This window comes from Hypomesus nipponensis, chromosome 9, assembly GCF_054491055.1.
Source record: "Hypomesus nipponensis isolate SF chromosome 9, ASM5449105v1, whole genome shotgun sequence".
Taxonomy (NCBI): domain Eukaryota; kingdom Metazoa; phylum Chordata; class Actinopteri; order Osmeriformes; family Osmeridae; genus Hypomesus; species Hypomesus nipponensis.
In genome coordinates, this window is record NC_140369.1 from 1,930,916 (window position 1) to 1,946,762 (window position 15,847).

The 15,847-nt window shown below is 53.9% G+C and overlaps 1 protein-coding gene across 1 annotated transcript in view; it reads right to left on the minus strand.

Annotated features, from left to right (window-relative positions):
* Positions 1–861: 861 nt before the first annotated feature.
* The window catches only part of srgap3 (SLIT-ROBO Rho GTPase activating protein 3), a 67,419-nt gene continuing 52,433 nt past the window's right edge, over positions 862–15,847 (minus strand). The window contains exons 13-22 of the mRNA XM_084705583.1: positions 14,699–14,759; positions 12,935–13,012; positions 12,506–12,640; positions 12,106–12,211; positions 10,199–10,426; positions 9,551–9,624; positions 5,686–5,866; positions 4,657–4,800; positions 3,570–3,918; positions 862–1,272 (exon numbers count right to left, since the gene is read on the minus strand). Of these exons, the coding sequence (XP_084561709.1) occupies positions 862–1,272; positions 3,570–3,918; positions 4,657–4,800; positions 5,686–5,866; positions 9,551–9,624; positions 10,199–10,426; positions 12,106–12,211; positions 12,506–12,640; positions 12,935–13,012; positions 14,699–14,759 (1,767 nt within the window). The remainder of the gene's footprint in view (positions 1,273–3,569; positions 3,919–4,656; positions 4,801–5,685; positions 5,867–9,550; positions 9,625–10,198; positions 10,427–12,105; positions 12,212–12,505; positions 12,641–12,934; positions 13,013–14,698; positions 14,760–15,847) is intronic.

The following is a 15,847-nucleotide window of genomic DNA, read 5'->3' on the forward strand; positions in this document are numbered from 1 at the left end:
CTACATAGTTTTACCACAGGTTTCTTACAATTAGTTGGTATTTTCGTTTCGTTTTTCTGCATCTCATGTCTGGAGGCCTATACAACGTTGCTATATGGTTACTTTAAACATCCCTTATACTATATTACAAACAGAAAGCAAAACAACTTCAAGTAAGTGTCTGTACAGCCAAAATTGTCAGCAATAGCCTTTTTGGTTCCAGTCACAGACACACTGAATGTCCTTGTCCAAAACGTTACCGGGACAACCAGTGACAATAAACACAAGTATTGCCTCACTTGCATTCAGATAACACATTAAAAGGAGAGGAACCTAGAATGTTTGAGGTAAAACATAAAAGAGAAAGACATTTTTCATTGAGGTTATTTGACACCAGGTCTTCATGTAGGCTACTTACTTCACATCAAGCTTGACAGAGTGCTGCGTCTACTTGCTATCAAACCTGCAGACTCTCCAACTGGCTCATCACCATGGCAACTCGGGCTCATTGGAGGAGCTTCCTGAATCCATGACATAAAGTCTAAACTGGGGAGGGGGAAAAAAACTAACAAGGAACTAGCGACTTTTACGGGGCGGGGGAGTAGGGAGGAGGGTAACTACCGTTCAGTAACTTGACAATCTTTCCCAGAAGTAGGAGCAGTCTCATTTGACACCTCCCCCGCCCCGCCCTGCCCCACCCTGCCCCGCCCCCCTCAGCTACATGGTCCCAGACTTGTCCCCGGCGGCGTTAGTTGCGTTAGCCGCGTTGGGCCACCGGGAAACATCTTATCAGTGGGCGTGACGGCCCCAGAAGTAGGAGCAGTCTCATTTGACACCTCCCCCGCCCGCCCGCCCTGCCCCACCCTGCCCCGCCCCCCTCAGCTACATGGTCCCAGACTTGTCCCCGGCGGCGTTAGTCGCGTTAGCCGCGTTGGGGCCACCGGGAAACATCTTATCAGTGGGCGTGACGGCCGGGCTGCCCACCCCCGAGGAGCTGGAGGAGCTGGAGCGGTGTTGGGTGGGCGGGGGCCGCAGCTGGGGCCCGCCCAGCCGGGCGGAGAGGGCCGGCTTGAAGGTGGTGAGCATCTCGGAGGTGGAGCTGTTGCTGCGGCGCATGGCAGCGTCCGGGTCCCGGATCATGATGGTGTGGAGCGGGCTGGAGGGCGGAGAGCTGGCCGGGTGCTTGGAGGGCTCCAGGGTGTCCAGGACCACGTCGGGAGCCTGCTTGACCGTGTTCTGACGCTCCAGCTCCCGCAGCTCGTGCAGCGCAGTGGTCATGGTCTTCTCGATGTCCTGGAGGGGGGGAAAGACACACACACACAGAGACACACATGGGCACACACACACAGAGACACACATGGGCACACACACACAGAGACACACATGGGCACACACACACAGAGACACACATGGGCACACACACACACAGAGACACACATGGGCACACACACACACACAGACACACACATGGGCACACACACACAGAGACACACATGGGCACACACACACACACACACACACACACACACAGAGACACACATGGGCACACACACACATGGGCACACACATAGACACGCATGAAATACACACAGAATAACACATATGGACAAACACAAAAAAACACAGAGAGAGAGCACATGAAAGCAGATCATAAATAATCTGTACTGACAGCAACCCCAATAATGTGATCCACTTTGGTGTCAGTCACTTTCAAAACGCATGTAAGTTGTTCTTCCAAGGTACTGAGCATCGACCAACAGCTTTCAACTGAACAGACTGTAACTGTGTGTGTTTCTCTCCAAGCTGCATGTTGGCTGTGAACAACACAGTCTGCTCTGGCTCCAGTCAGACCATCTGATCTCCCAGTCCCAGTCTCTCTCCATCTCTGTCCCTGACAACACAACCCCACTCTAACACAGGCATCAAATAAAAGAGATTATGAGAACACACGCATCTCTATCTCTCACACTCTCTTTCTCTCTCTCTCTTTCCTAAGGACCCCCTGCCTGCATCGCAACATAATTAAAGATCAGAGATAATATTTTAATCATCTCCACGTCTCCCTTGCTGCCAGCAAAGACACTCCTGGTGAGGGATCATTAGCTGTGGAGCTCCTCACCCTGCCCTTTCTAAAGGAGCTCCTCACCCTGCCCTTTCTAAAGGAGCTCCTCACCCTGCCCTTTCTAAAGGAGCTCCTCACCCTGCCCTTTCTAAAGGAGCTCCTCACCCTGCCCTTTCTAAAGGAGCTCCTCACCCTGCCCTTTCTAAAGGAGCTCCTCACCCTGCCCTTTCTAAAGGAGCTCCTCACCCTGCCCTTTCTAAAGGAGCTCCTCACCCTGCCCTTTCTAAAGGAGCTCCTCACCCTGCCCTTTCTAAAGGAGCTCCTCACCCTGCCCTTTCTAAAGGAGCTCCTCACCCTGCCCTTTCTAAAGGAGCTCCTCACCCTGCCCTTTCTAAAGGAGCTCCTCACCCTGCCCTTTCTAAAGGAGCTCCTCACCCTGCCCTTTCTAAAGGAGCTCCTCACCCTGCCCTTTCTAAAGGAGCTCCTCACCCTGCCCTTTCTAAAGGAGCTCCTCACCCTGCCCTTTCTAAAGGAGCTCCTCACCCTGCCCTTTCTAAAGGAGCTCCTCACCCTGCCCTTTCTAAAGGAGCTCCTCACCCTGCCCTTTCTAAAGGAGCTCCTCACCCTGCCCTTTCTAAAGGAGCTCCTCACCCTGCCCTTTCTAAAGGAGCTCCTCACCCTGCCCTTTCTAAAGGAGCTCCTCACCCTGCCCTTTCTAAAGGAGCTCCTCACCCTGCCCTTTCTAAAGGAGCTCCTCACCCTGCCCTTTCTAAAGGAGCTCCTCACCCTGCCCTTTCTAAAGGAGCTCCTCACCCTGCCCTTTCTAAAGGAGCTCCTCACCCTGCCCTTTCTAAAGCTCTCTATATTGACATTTAGTCATTTAGCAGACGCTCTTATCCAGAGCGACTTACAGTAAGTACAGGGACATTCCCCCACCCAAGGCAGGTAGGGTGAAGTGCCTTGCCCCCTGGACACAACGTCATGTGCACTGGCCGGGAATTGATCTGGCAACCTTCAGATTACCAGCCCAATGCTCTACCCACTCAGCCACCTGACTCCTCTCTATGCAATGAGTTCCTCCTCTCAGTGCACAGGCCTGGTAGATCACTTATACCCGTCTGCCTTTGAGAATGATTCAGCATAGAACCCTGTCACAACAACACCGCCAGGTCGCCTGGCCCTGTGGGGTTAGGGTTGTTGCGCCTCAGTATTGTTGGGAGGTGGAGGTCACGAGAGGTGAGAGGTCAGGGGAGGAGAGAGGTCAGGGTAGGTGGAGTTGTCTAAGTAATGGTGTGTATACCGCTGTATTCAACGGTGTTGAACTGTATGTGTGTATGCACATGAACCACACACAGAGAGAGAAATACAAGAACGAAAAGGAGAAAGAACAGTGAAAAAGGAGAGAGAAAGAGATGTAGAAAAACACAGATAGGAAGAGAGAAACACAGAGAGGAACATAGGGATAGAGAAAGAGAGAGAAACAGAGGCTCAACAAACAGACATGGTACTAGACCCAGAGGGGCCCCACCTCTGCCAGGGCCTCAGCCTCCAGGGTCTTGTGGTCTCCCAGGCTGCTGTGACGCGTGGCCCCCGGGGCCGGCCTCAGGGGGTGCCCCTCGGGGTACGTCTTCCTGTCGGGGTAGTTGATGCTGCCTGCGCTGCCGAAGGTTCCCAGACGCCTCTTCTCCGGGCTCTCCAGCCGGCTGCGGCCCGGCGCCACCTTGTGGGGGCTGCTGGGACAGGCGGCGGCACGGGGGGGCGTGTCCATGCCCCGGGGGGGCGTGTCCATGCCCCGGGGGGGGCTGTGGGTGTCGTTGCTCCGGCGACGAGGGATGGCGGCCCCGTCGGACCGTAGCCGCACCCTGGTGAGAGAGGGGCTGTTGGAGGAGAGGTCAAAGGTTATTGTAAAGACAGGGCAGGTAGAACGTCATTAAAAAGACTAGTTAGGTTATTGAAAATACATAAATTTGTAAAGCAACGCAAGTTCAGAATGAGATCGACCTACAAAACCTCCAGGATATCACCCATACAAGAAGCCTGAGGCAGGAACAGGGGTTTGGGAACTCCTGTGAGCTCAAGCTTTCCTCCTCAGGCCTTCAGGCCTCAGGCATTAAAGCACAGCTTTGAGGCAGCAGGAGAGAATGAAGTAGGAAGGCCCACCTCCCCATGACCCCTCCCAGGTGGTAGAGGCCCACCTCCCCATGACCCCTCCCAGGTGGTAGAGGCCCACCTCCCCATGACCCCTCCCAGGTGGTAGAGGCCCACCTCCCCATGACCCCTCCCAGGTGGTAGAGGCCCACCTCCCCATGACCCCTCCCAGGTGGTAGAGGCCCACCTCCCCATGACCCCTCCCAGGTGGTAGAGGCCCACCTCCCCATGACCCCTCCCAGGTTGTAGAGGCCCACCTCCCCATGACCCCTCCCAGGTGGTAGAGGCCCACCTCCCCATGACCCCTCCCAGGTGGTAGAGGCCCACCTCCCCATGACCCCTCCCAGGTGGTAGAGGCCCACCTCCCCATGACCCCTCCCAGGTGGTAGAGGCCCACCTCCCCATGACCCCTCCCAGGTGGTAGAGGCCCACCTCCCCATGACCCCTCCCAGGTTGTAGAGGCCCACCTCCCCATGACCCCTCCCAGGTTGTAGTCGGGCTCGCAGGGGGACGGAGCGTCGTTCTTGGAGGAGGCCTTGTCATCCAGCAGGGGCCCGCTGCTCGCCTCGCTGGCCGTCTTCTGACTCAGGGTGTCTGAGAACGCATCGTCCCTGCGGAAGGGAGGGGGAGGGAGGGAGGGAGGGAGGGAGGGAGGGGGAAGGGGGAGGGGGGAGGGAGGGGGAGGGGGGAGGGAGGGAGGGAGGGAGGGGGAGGGGGGATGTACAAAGAGAGAAACGGGGATAGAGAGAGAAAGAGAGGGTGGGAGAGAGACAGAGAAATATACAGAGAAGTATTGAGAGATTGAGGTCGAGAGAGGAGAGGTAGAGAGAGAAGGGAAGGAGAGGGGGCGAGAGAGAGGAAAGAGAGAGAGAGAGGGGCGAGAGAGATAGAAAGTGTGAAAGAAGAAGAGATAAGCAGCTGGCAGCATGACAGGAGGTTTATTAATCAAACAGATTCAATACGTGTATTTTCTCTCAACTGATCAACCTCATGTCATGTCACTTACACATCAATTACTGTTTTTTTCCTTCTTTAAAAATCCCTCAGGCGCGGACAGTAAACTATTAAAATGATATTCTATCTTCTTAATCGACTTGCCAGTAATTAATCACATTACACTGGAGCTGGAGTGAGAGTGGCTCTATGTCTCTCTATCTGGATGTAAATGTTGCTGCCAACTTTCTCTCTGGGGAATATTCCCCAGCAGTCTTCCTGTATCAGCGAGACATGGATCCCTTCCAGAGAGGAGCCTTCTGTGGCCTCGTCCCTGATGTTAAAGCAGTCTGCTCGGGAATCCCAAGACAACAACGCCAGCTCTGCCTTTAGAAAAGCCCACAACCTCCCCCCAGCCCCCCACTCCACTCTCCCTGTAGCGTGTTGGAAGCGTGTTGGAAGCGTGTTGGAAGCGTGTTGGAAGCGTGTTGGAAGCGTGTTGGAAGCGTGTTGGAAGCGTGTTGGAAGCGTGTTGGAAGCGTGTGGATCTATCGGCCACTCACAGATCCTGCACCACGATGTACTGGTGAGGGATCAGGCCGTCCACGCCGTTGTGGCGGCCCTCCCACCAGTCCTCAGAGGCACGGTGGTACAGCAGCAGAGATGCCCCCTTCTTGAAGGACAACTCTCTGGGAGTCCGACCCTGGTAGTCAAACTTGGCGATGGCCTCAATCTGCTCCACTTCTGAGAGAGGGGGATTGGGGGTTGTAGAGGATTAGGGGGATGGAGAGAGGGGGGAGGTGGAGAGGGATAGGTGAGGCGGAAGAGGGAGTGGAGAGAGAGGGGGAGAGGTGGAGAGGGAGGGGTGAGGTGGAGGGAAGGGTGGAGGGAGAAGGAGAGGGGTTAGAGGGGTTTATTCAAGCTAAACATTAACCTTGCCTGGCTAACCCTGGCTGGCTAACCCTGGCTGGCTAACCCTGGCTGGCTAACCCTGGCTAAATCAAGATTAAGGCATGAGAGAGGCCAGAGCTGCTCCGTTGATTGGATAGCAGAGGCAGACACAGGACACAGGACTCGCCCAGACCTCCAGACACAGGACTCCCCCAGACCTCCAGACACAGGACTCCCCCAGACCTCCAGACACAGGACCCTTCCAGACACAGGACTCCCCCAGACCTCCAGACACAGGACCCTTCCAGACACAGGACTCCCCCAGACCTCCAGACACAGGACTCCCCCAGACCTCCAGACACAGGACTCCCCCAGACCTCCAGACACAGGACTCCCCCAGACCTCCAGACACAGGACTCCCCCAGACCTCCAGACACAGGACTCCCCCAGACCTCCAGACACAGGACTCCCCCAGACCTCCAGACACAGGACTCCCCCAGACCTCCAGACACAGGACTCCCCCAGACCTCCAGACACAGGACTCCCCCAGACCTCCAGACACAGGACTCCCCCAGACCTCCAGACACAGGACTCCCCCAGACCTCCAGACACAGGACCCTTCCAGACACAGGACTCCCCCAGACCTCCAGACACAGGACCCTTCCAGACACAGGACTCCCCCAGACCTCCAGACACAGGACCCTTCCAGACACAGGACTCCCCCAGACCTCCAGGCATGCGACAGGACAACAAAGACGTCCCCAGAAGGCGTGGCTGCTCCGTCCTCCATACAAAACCACAGCAGATCACATACAGTAGATTACAAAGTGCCTAATAGGGGCTGTCAGTCACCAAACGTAATGGCCTCGGCCGAGTTGGGTTCTTTTATCTTATTACAAATCTTCAGTCAAAGACATTTACTACAATTTAATCTGATGTATTTCACCTTGGGGTGGTGGTGGGGGGGGGGGGGGGGGGGGGGATATGATATGCTGTGGATGTCAGACACACAGACTCTTTGTCTGTGAAGATAATATATTCCATTCAGTCCTGAGTCTGTGATTAGGCCTGTCCCACAGGGAGTGAGTCTAGGTTATGCGCGCACACACACCCACACACACGCACGCGCACACACACTCATGCACGTGCACACACACACACGTAGTGGAGATACCTATAATCTACCAGACAAAGAACTGGTGATTGTGGGTACACAGACACACACACAGACAGACCGACAGACTCCTGTTCTCTACATAACGTACATAACGTGACACACACACACACACACACACACTCAGACAGACCGACAGACAAACACACACACACACAGAGGTCAACAGGGATTAAGCAGATGTATAATACAATTCAACTCTCGGCAGGAAATCTCCAAGACAACCAGAAAGCCCACTCAGTGTTCCATTAGGGGCTCCATCCAGGGGTGAAATAGTCTGAAACAAGAGAGAGAGGGAGGAAGAGGAGGAGAGGGAGGTAGAGGAGGAAGAGAGGGAGAGGAGGAGAGGAGAGGGAGAAAGAGGGAGAGGAAGAGGAAGAAAGGGAGAGGAGGAGAGGAGAGGGAGAGAGATGGAGAGGAGGAGAGGGAGAAAGAGGGAGAGGAGGAGGAAGGAGGAAGAGAGGGAGAGGAGGAGAGAGAGAGGGAGGGAGAGAGAGGGAAAGGAGGAGAGGAAGAGGAGGAGAGGGAGGGAGAGAGAGGGAGAGGAGGAGAGGAAGAGGAGGAGAGGGAGGTAGATGGAGGAAGAGAGGGAGAGGAAGAGAGGAGAGGGAGGGAGAGGGAGAGGAGAGGGAGAGGAGGAGAGGAGAGGGAGAGAGAGGGAGAGGAGGAGAGAGAGGGAGAGGGAGGGAGAAGAGGAGCGGGAGAGAGATAGACGGAGGGAGAGATAGGGGAATATTTGCCTGCTACGTGTCCCTCTTGTTTAAAGAGCAAATTCTGCTCAAGGGGGAGACTACGCTTCCGTCTTCTTCGTTCTAAAATGGAATCACTGTGTGTTTGTGAGTGACTGTATATGTCTGTTTATGTGTGTCTGGTTGTGTGTATGTTTTTGTCTGCCTTTGTCTGGACGTGTGTGTGTGTCTGTATATGTCTATTTGTGTGTTACTGGTTGTGTGTGTGTGTGTTAATGTGTGTGTGTGCTTGTGGCTGGATGTGTGTATCCTGTGTGCGTGTGTGTCTGTCCAGTCTGGGGCAGAGCAGAGGAGAGTGTGTGTGTGTCCAGTCTGGGGCAGAGCAGAGGAGAGAGTGTGTGTGGACATTAAGCCCACTGCTCAGGTTCCAGTTCCAGTAGGCTGGAGAGGGTGTCAGCACTCATCACACACAACAAACCCTCCTAACTACATCCAACGTGTCAGGACCTGCTCACCACCACACAACAGAGAGAGGACAGAGACAGGGACAGAGACAGGGACAGAGACAGGGAGAGAGAGAGAGAGAGAGAGAGAGAGAGAGAGAGAGAGAGACAGAGACAGAGACAGAGACAGAGACAGAGACAGAGAGAGGAGAGAGAGAGACAGAGACAGAGAGAGGGAGAGGAGAGAGAGACAGGGAGAGAGAGAGAGAGAGACAGGGAGAGAGAGAGAGACAGAGACAGAGACAGAGAGAGGAGAGAGAGAGACAGAGAGAGAGACAGGGAGAGAGAGAGACAGGGAGAGAGACAGAGAGAGAGAGGGAGAGGAGAGAGAGACAGGGAGAGAGAGAGAGAAAGGGAGAGAGAGAGACAGGGAGAGAGAGAGAGAGAGACAGAGACAGAGAGAGGAGAGAGAGAGACAGAGAGAGAGAGAGAGAGAGAGGGAGAGGAGAGAGAGACAGGGAGAGAGAGAGACAGGGAGAGAGAGAGAGACAGGGAGAGAGAGAGACAGGGAGAGAGAGAGACAGGGAGAGAGAGAGAGAGAGAGAGAGAGAGAGAGAGAGAGAGAGAGAGAGAGAGAGAGAGAGAGAGAGAGAGAGAGAGAGAAATGAAAGACAGATGAGAGATGAAAGAGAGATGAGAGATGAAACAGAAAGACAGAGAGAGACAGGTGAGCCCTTCTAAGGGCTAAACTGTCGCAGATTATCTGAGGTTTACACACACACACACACACACACACACACACACACACAAGGTCAGTGGGTAGTTAGGGTGCATTCCTCTACAGGGTCCTTGAACAAGGCAGATGTTGCACACACACTGTGCCTACAGTCAGCACATAAACATAGTGCTCAGCTGCAACACAACAGCCCTCCAACCTGCAACAACTCCACGCACTCAAGATGTTCAAAGCTGAATTTAACAACAACAAAAATATATATAGTTTAGTTTATATAGTTTTATATAACTACTTCTCTATCATAAAATAATAAAGGCAGAAAAGCCTTGGAAAATGGAATTCCATTATTCTACCCATTTAAGAATAATGGAATTGTTCTGTACTGCCGCACAAATACAGATGAATAAAAAAAATAATAATCTAACACAATAGTGTGTGTATATGAGTGTGTGTGTATATGAGTGTGTGTGTGTATGAGTGTGTGTTTGTACTGACCATCATCGCTGGTGTGAGGCTCCGTTCCGTTGTCAGCTTCATCTATAGTGCCTGGCTCACTGTGGGGACTATCACTGTACACACACACACACACACACACACACACACACACACACACACACACACACACACACACACACACACACACACACACACACACACACACACACACACACACACACGATCATAGGGGGGAATCGTTTTAACTGCAGGCCATAACCACATATTGATATCACATCAAGAATTAAAGCAGGGTAGTGGCCTTGGCTGGGGATGAGGTCATCAGTCATTGGGCCAGGTTACTGCAGCCGTTTAGACTGTCTCTGCTATAGGACTGTTTGATCCAGGACCTGCACTTTTAACTAGGTGTATCTCTCCCCTGTATCCCCCTTTACACCCAGCTCAAACTCACCCCTACTCCCCCTCCCCCTCCTCCCCCCACCCTCCTCCTCACCCTTACTCCCCCTCCTCCTCCTTCTCACCCTTACTCCCCCTCCCCCTACTCCCCCTCACAATCCCCCTCCCCCCCTCCTCCCCCTCCCCCTCCCCCTCCCCCTCCTCCTCACCCCTACTCACCCTCCCCCTACTCCCCCCCCCTCCTCACCCCTACTCCCCCTCCTCCTCACCCCTCCTCCTCTCCACACTCACCAGTACTCCTCCCCCCCCGTCATGCACTTCTCGTACAGGGGCCCATCCAGCTCGCGGTGGCTGGGGAAGATGGCGTCCGTGTGCATGATGATGGTCTTGATGACCTCATTAACGTGCGCCTGGCACGCCACGGGGTCCTGTCCGTCAGGGATGGGCATGAGGGTGGGCCCAAAGCAGATGGCCAGATTGTAGGCGTCCATCATGTTCTCGTCACTGTACTGGGACAGGCTGGGGGGAGGGGGGAGGTTAAGTATGGACCGTGTCAACGTGTCATCACATCAATATAACAATATAACATAACCTAGTCTGTGCAGCTTCTCCCTCACTCCTCACTCCCTCCTCCCCTTTAAGAGCTGATGTCCAGCCATGGTGCCACTCCCTCCTCCCCTTTAAGAGCTGATGTCCAGCCATGGTACCACTCCCTCCTCCCCTTTAAGAGCTGATGTCCAGCCATGGTACCACTCCCTCCTCCCCTTTAAGAGCTGATGTCCAGCCATGGTGCCACTCCCTCCTCCCCTTTAAGAGCTGATGTCCAGCCATGGTGCCACTCCCTCCTCCCCTTTAAGAGCTGATGTCCAGCCATGGTGCCACTCCCTCCTCCCCTTTAAGAGCTGATGTCCAGCCATGGTGCCACTCCCTCCTCCCCTTTAAGAGCTGATGTCCAGCCATGGTACCACTCCCTCCTCCCCTTTAAGAGCTGATGTCCAGCCATGGTACCACTCTCTTGAACGTGAGCTCCTGCACAGCCCTGCAGCCACAAGCTGGAGAGTGTCCGTAAAGCCGGATCTGGCCCAGTGCCAGAGAGTCTCTGCAGGGTATAAACCTGGGCAGTAAAACCACAAGTTCAGGATGTGACATCCAGCTATTTTGTTCTGCGGTGGGGAGCAGAAGGCTCATCAATAACACGGCCGATAAAACAGGACAGGTATATTACTAATGTGAGGGATGTGTTTCCGGGCGGCGTAAATAACTTCCAGAGCAGCTTGCAGACTGACGAGCAGATTAGTAGGACGCGAGCACTTAGGGTCTGACCGATAACTCCTCATGCCCTCAGTCCTGCGAGTGCAGAACTGCAGCTCTCTTTTGGGGGGTTTTCCCCTTCGCTTCTCCGCATCCCATGACTCCACCCTGACTCCGCCCTGACTCCGCCATGACTCCGCCCTGACTCCGCCATGACTCCGCCATGACTCCGCCATGACTCCGCCATGACTCCGCCATGACTCCGCCCTGACTCCGCCCTGACTCCGCCCTGACTCCGCCCTGACTCCACCAGGAGTTCACCAGCAGCTTGGTTTTTATTGTCTTCCCATTCTTAGTTTTCCCCCTGGTGCCTCAACAGAAGAATGATTATGCATCCTCAGTCATGATGGACAGTGTGTTGATGCTACAGTGTACGTTGTGTGGTAGTGTGTGGTAGTGTGTGGTAGTGTGCGGTAGAGTGTTGTAGTGTGTGGTAATGTGTGTGTGGTAGCGTGTGTGTGGTAGTGTGTGTGGTAGCGTGTGTGTGGTAGTGTGTGATAATGTGTGGTAATGTGTGTGTGGTAGTGTGTGGTAATGTGTGTGTGGTAGTATGTGGTAGTGTGTGGTAATGTGTGGTAATGTGTGTGTGGTAGCGTGTGTGTGGTAGTGTGTGGTCGTGTGTGGTAGTGTGTGGTAATGTGTGTGTGGTAGCGTGTGTGTGGTAGTGTGTGGTAATGTGTGGTAATGTGTGTGTGGTAGTGTGTGGTAGTGTGTGGTAATGAGTGGTAATGTGTGTGTGGTAGTGTGTGGTAATGTGTGGTAATGTGTGTGTGGTAGCGTGTAGTAGCGTGTGGTAGCGTGTGGTAGCGTGTGGTAGTGTGTGGTAATGTGTGTGTGGTAGCGTGTGGTAGTGTGTGGTAGTGTGTGGTAGTGTGTCTCTGACTCACTGGTTGAGGAAGGAGAACAGGTATCTCATGACGATGATGACACTGCGAGGGAGAGTGACCACAATCTGCTGGACGTGGTGAGCTCTGTCAGCTCCAGACTCCAGCTCTGGGGGGGGGGAGGGGGAGGAAGGGGGAGGGAGAAGGGGGGGGAAGGGGGGGGGAAGAAAGAAAGAAAAAGAGAGAGAGAGGGGGTATTATTTTCCTCTTCCCTGGTATCATGTGTCCTTCCTTTCCTCCTCATTGAAAACTCTGCTACAAATCCATTAATCTATTGATACTTCTACCCTCTACAATGGCCAACACAGCCCCCCTCCTCCACCAGCCCCCCCTCCTCCACCTGCCCCCCCCCCTCCTCCACCAGCCCCCCCTCCTCCACCTGCCCCCCCCCCCCCCCACTCACTGATGGTGGCCATAAGATCCAGGAAGCGCTCCTTGGGGAAGATGGGGTTCTCCAGACCTCTAAAGTACAGCTTCAGAACCCCAGCCACTGAGTTGATGTCGTGCTCGTTCTGCTCGTCGACCAGAGGGTCTTCACCTGGGGGGAGAGGACTTAGTACTCACACTGTACACTGTACAGGAAATACTAAATACAACGACTACAGGAAATACACAACATACTACGACTACACATGCAGATGACAACATCCAAACAGTGCACGAGTGAGATCGGTTCTCTACTTCTATTCCTATGATGACTGAATGTACTTAAATCTGTCTGAGGGACAGAAAGAGTAATGGGCTATGCTGACTGCATTGGGTTGAAAGAAATCAAGTTTCAATACTCTGTTTCCCCCTGTAGAGAAAGACAGGCCTAGGCTGAGTCACTCACCTCTCTCAAATGAGTTTTTAATATCGTTGACCTCCACCTGAGATCCAGGAACACGGAATATACCCTGCTGCTGCAACCCTGAAAACACAGAAACATGAGCCGGCTCAGAGGGTGGGGGGAAGAGGAGAGGGGAGAGAGGAAAGGGAGACAGGAGAGGGAGAGGGAGACAGGAGAGGGAGAGGGAGAGGGAGAGGGAGAGGGAGAGGGAGAGAGATAGGGATAGGGAGAGGGAGAGGGAGAGGGAGAGGGAGAGGGAGAGGGAGAGGGAGAGGGAGAGGGAGAGGGAGAGGGAGAGGAAAGGGAGAGGGAGAGGGAGAGGGAGAGGGGAGAGGGAGAGGAAAGGGAGACAGGAGAGGGAGAGGGGAGAGGGGAGAGGGGAGAGGGAGAGGGAGAGGGAGAGGGAGAGGGAGAGGGAGAGGGAGAGGGAGAGGGAGAGGGAGAGAGGGAGAGGGAGAGGGAGAGGGAGAGGGAGAGGGGGAGAGGGAGAGGGAGAGGGAGAGGGAAGTAGGAGAGAGGGAGAACATGGAGAGAAAAGACTGGGAGAGAGAAGAGAAGAGAAAGTGACACAGAGAAAGAGAGAAACTAGCTCGCTAGCACTCGACAGACCACCATAACACCAGCTCTCCCGCTACATGAAAGACAGCTGCAGAAACACAGACACAGGAAATGGGACCTGGTCTTAAAGGGGAGTTTGGTGTTTCCTGGTCTTAAAGGGGAGTTTGGTGTTTCCTGGTCTTAAAGGGGAGTTTGGTGTTTCCTGGTCTTAAAGGGGAGTTTGGTGTTTCCTGGTCTTAAAGGGGAGTTTGGTGTTTCCTGGTCTTAAAGGGGAGTTTGGTGTTTCCTGGTCTTAAAGGGGAGTTTGGTGTTTCCAGGTCTTAAAGGGGAGTTTGGTGTTTCCAGGTCTTAAAGGGGAGTTTGGTGTTTCCTGGTCTTAAAGGGGAGTTTGGTGTTTCCTGGTCTTAAAGGGGAGTTTGGTGTTTCCTGGTCTTAAAGGGGAGTTTGGTGTTTCCTGGTCTTAAAGGGGAGTTTGGTGTTTCCGTACTTCTCTTTAAGGGGAGTTTGGTGTTTCCTGGTCTTAAAGGGGAGTTTGGTGTTTCCGTACTTCTCTTTGGAGGGGAGTTTGGTGTTTCCTGGTCTTAAAGGGGAGTTTGGTGTTTCCGTACTTCTCTTTAAGGGGAGTTTGGTGTTTCCTGGTCTTAAAGGGGAGTTTGGTGTTTCCGTACTTCTCTTTGGAGGGGAGTTTGGTGTTTCCTGGTCTTAAAGGGGAGTTTGGTGTTTCCGTACTTCTCTTTGGAGGGGAGTTTGGTGTTTCCTGGTCTTAAAGGGGAGTTTGGTGTTTCCGTACTTCTCTTGGAGGCCCCTCAGTCTGCCTACACCCCAGCACCATGTGGTTCCAGTTTACAGACCCTAATCAGGTCTCAGGGGGTTTTCATTAAGCATGAGCCAGTCAGGGCTGGGGGGGAGACAGAGAGGAGGAGGTGGAGGAAGAGGAGGTGGAGGAGGAGGAAGAGGAGCATGAAGAGGAGAGGAATGAGGAGGATGAAAAGGAGGTAGAGGAGAAGGAAGAAGAGGAGGATGACGAAGAGGAGAAGGAGGTTGAAGAGAAGGAGGGTCTCTCAACGTCACGGTGGTGTGTGTGTGTGAACAGACGACCCCCAGACCTGACCAGAGGGTGAGGGGAGCACCCCACTTCCTGTGTTCACACTGAACGACCTTTGAACCTTGTTTTCACACTACAAAACCTCCAGGGAGGTTCCGACTCACCGTACAGGTTGATGTAGCGGATGCAGCTCTCCACGACCAGAGGGATGGCTTGACCTGAGTCCTGGAATAACACACACAGCGTGAGGACCAAACAGTGGCTCCAGTCTGTCACTGAAGAGTCCCAACAATGAGGAACTGCAACACAACGTCTATCCAACTCATAACAGGAAACCCATTTGAAAGCTATTAGCGTGATGAAACCGAGGAGAAAACAAAGAGCTGTAACACTGACATAGTTTAAAATACCCTTTCCAAATCATTTTTATTGTATTGTCTCCTACAACACTTAGGAAGTAAACGTTTGTTTCTCTTCCACAACACAGTATCACTCAGCGGGGCCGAGCACAACTCAGGGCATTCTGGGCCTTGGAGCGGTCGGGCGCTGAAAGACTCCTGTTGATAGGTTCATAAACATCTAGCGGCCCCGCCATTAAAAGTGAAAGATAGGAGACCATTATTATTCGCAGCCCCCCTCCACCACCCCCCTCCCCCCCCCAAGTTACGAGAGAGCAAACAGTCGTGAAGTAAGAGTGGAGGCGGCGGCATGCTAATGCGGCTCGTTAGCGCACACGCTGTGCGTCTGACTGTGTATGTGTGTGATGGCGAGAGAGAAGAAGCAGAAATAGGCGTGGAGCTAGCTCGTGTTAGCAGTGGGCACTGCCTGGTACCCCACACCCGACCCAACCTCCGCCCCACCCTTTACCCCACTCCACGCCACGTCCACCCCCACCCCTATGTACCTGGTTGCGGGTGCGGGCATTCCTCCTTCCCCTGGGACAGAAAGCAGCGCGGCCAGGAGGGAGGAAGGAATTAAGAAAGGGAGGCAGAGAAGCACACACAGTTAGGAGAAGCGCAGACAGACGGACGGACAGAGCGAAGCGCTCCCTGGAGGCTCGGAGGGGCAGAGCGTGAGGGGGCCAGGGGGGACGGGGTGGGTGGGGGGGTAGGGACTGGTCTGGGCCTGGGCCTGGTGATTGTAGAGAAAGTCAGGGACCATGCTGGCCTTCTCTTAGTCTCTTAGTCTTAGATTTTAATCATAAAAATGCAGCTAAATGTTCTGGGTGGTGAGAGGTGGGAGTGGTTAGTGACAGCCCCCAGAGTAACTCAAGTCTCCTCAGAGCCGGGGAGAGAGGAGGAGGAGGAGGAGAG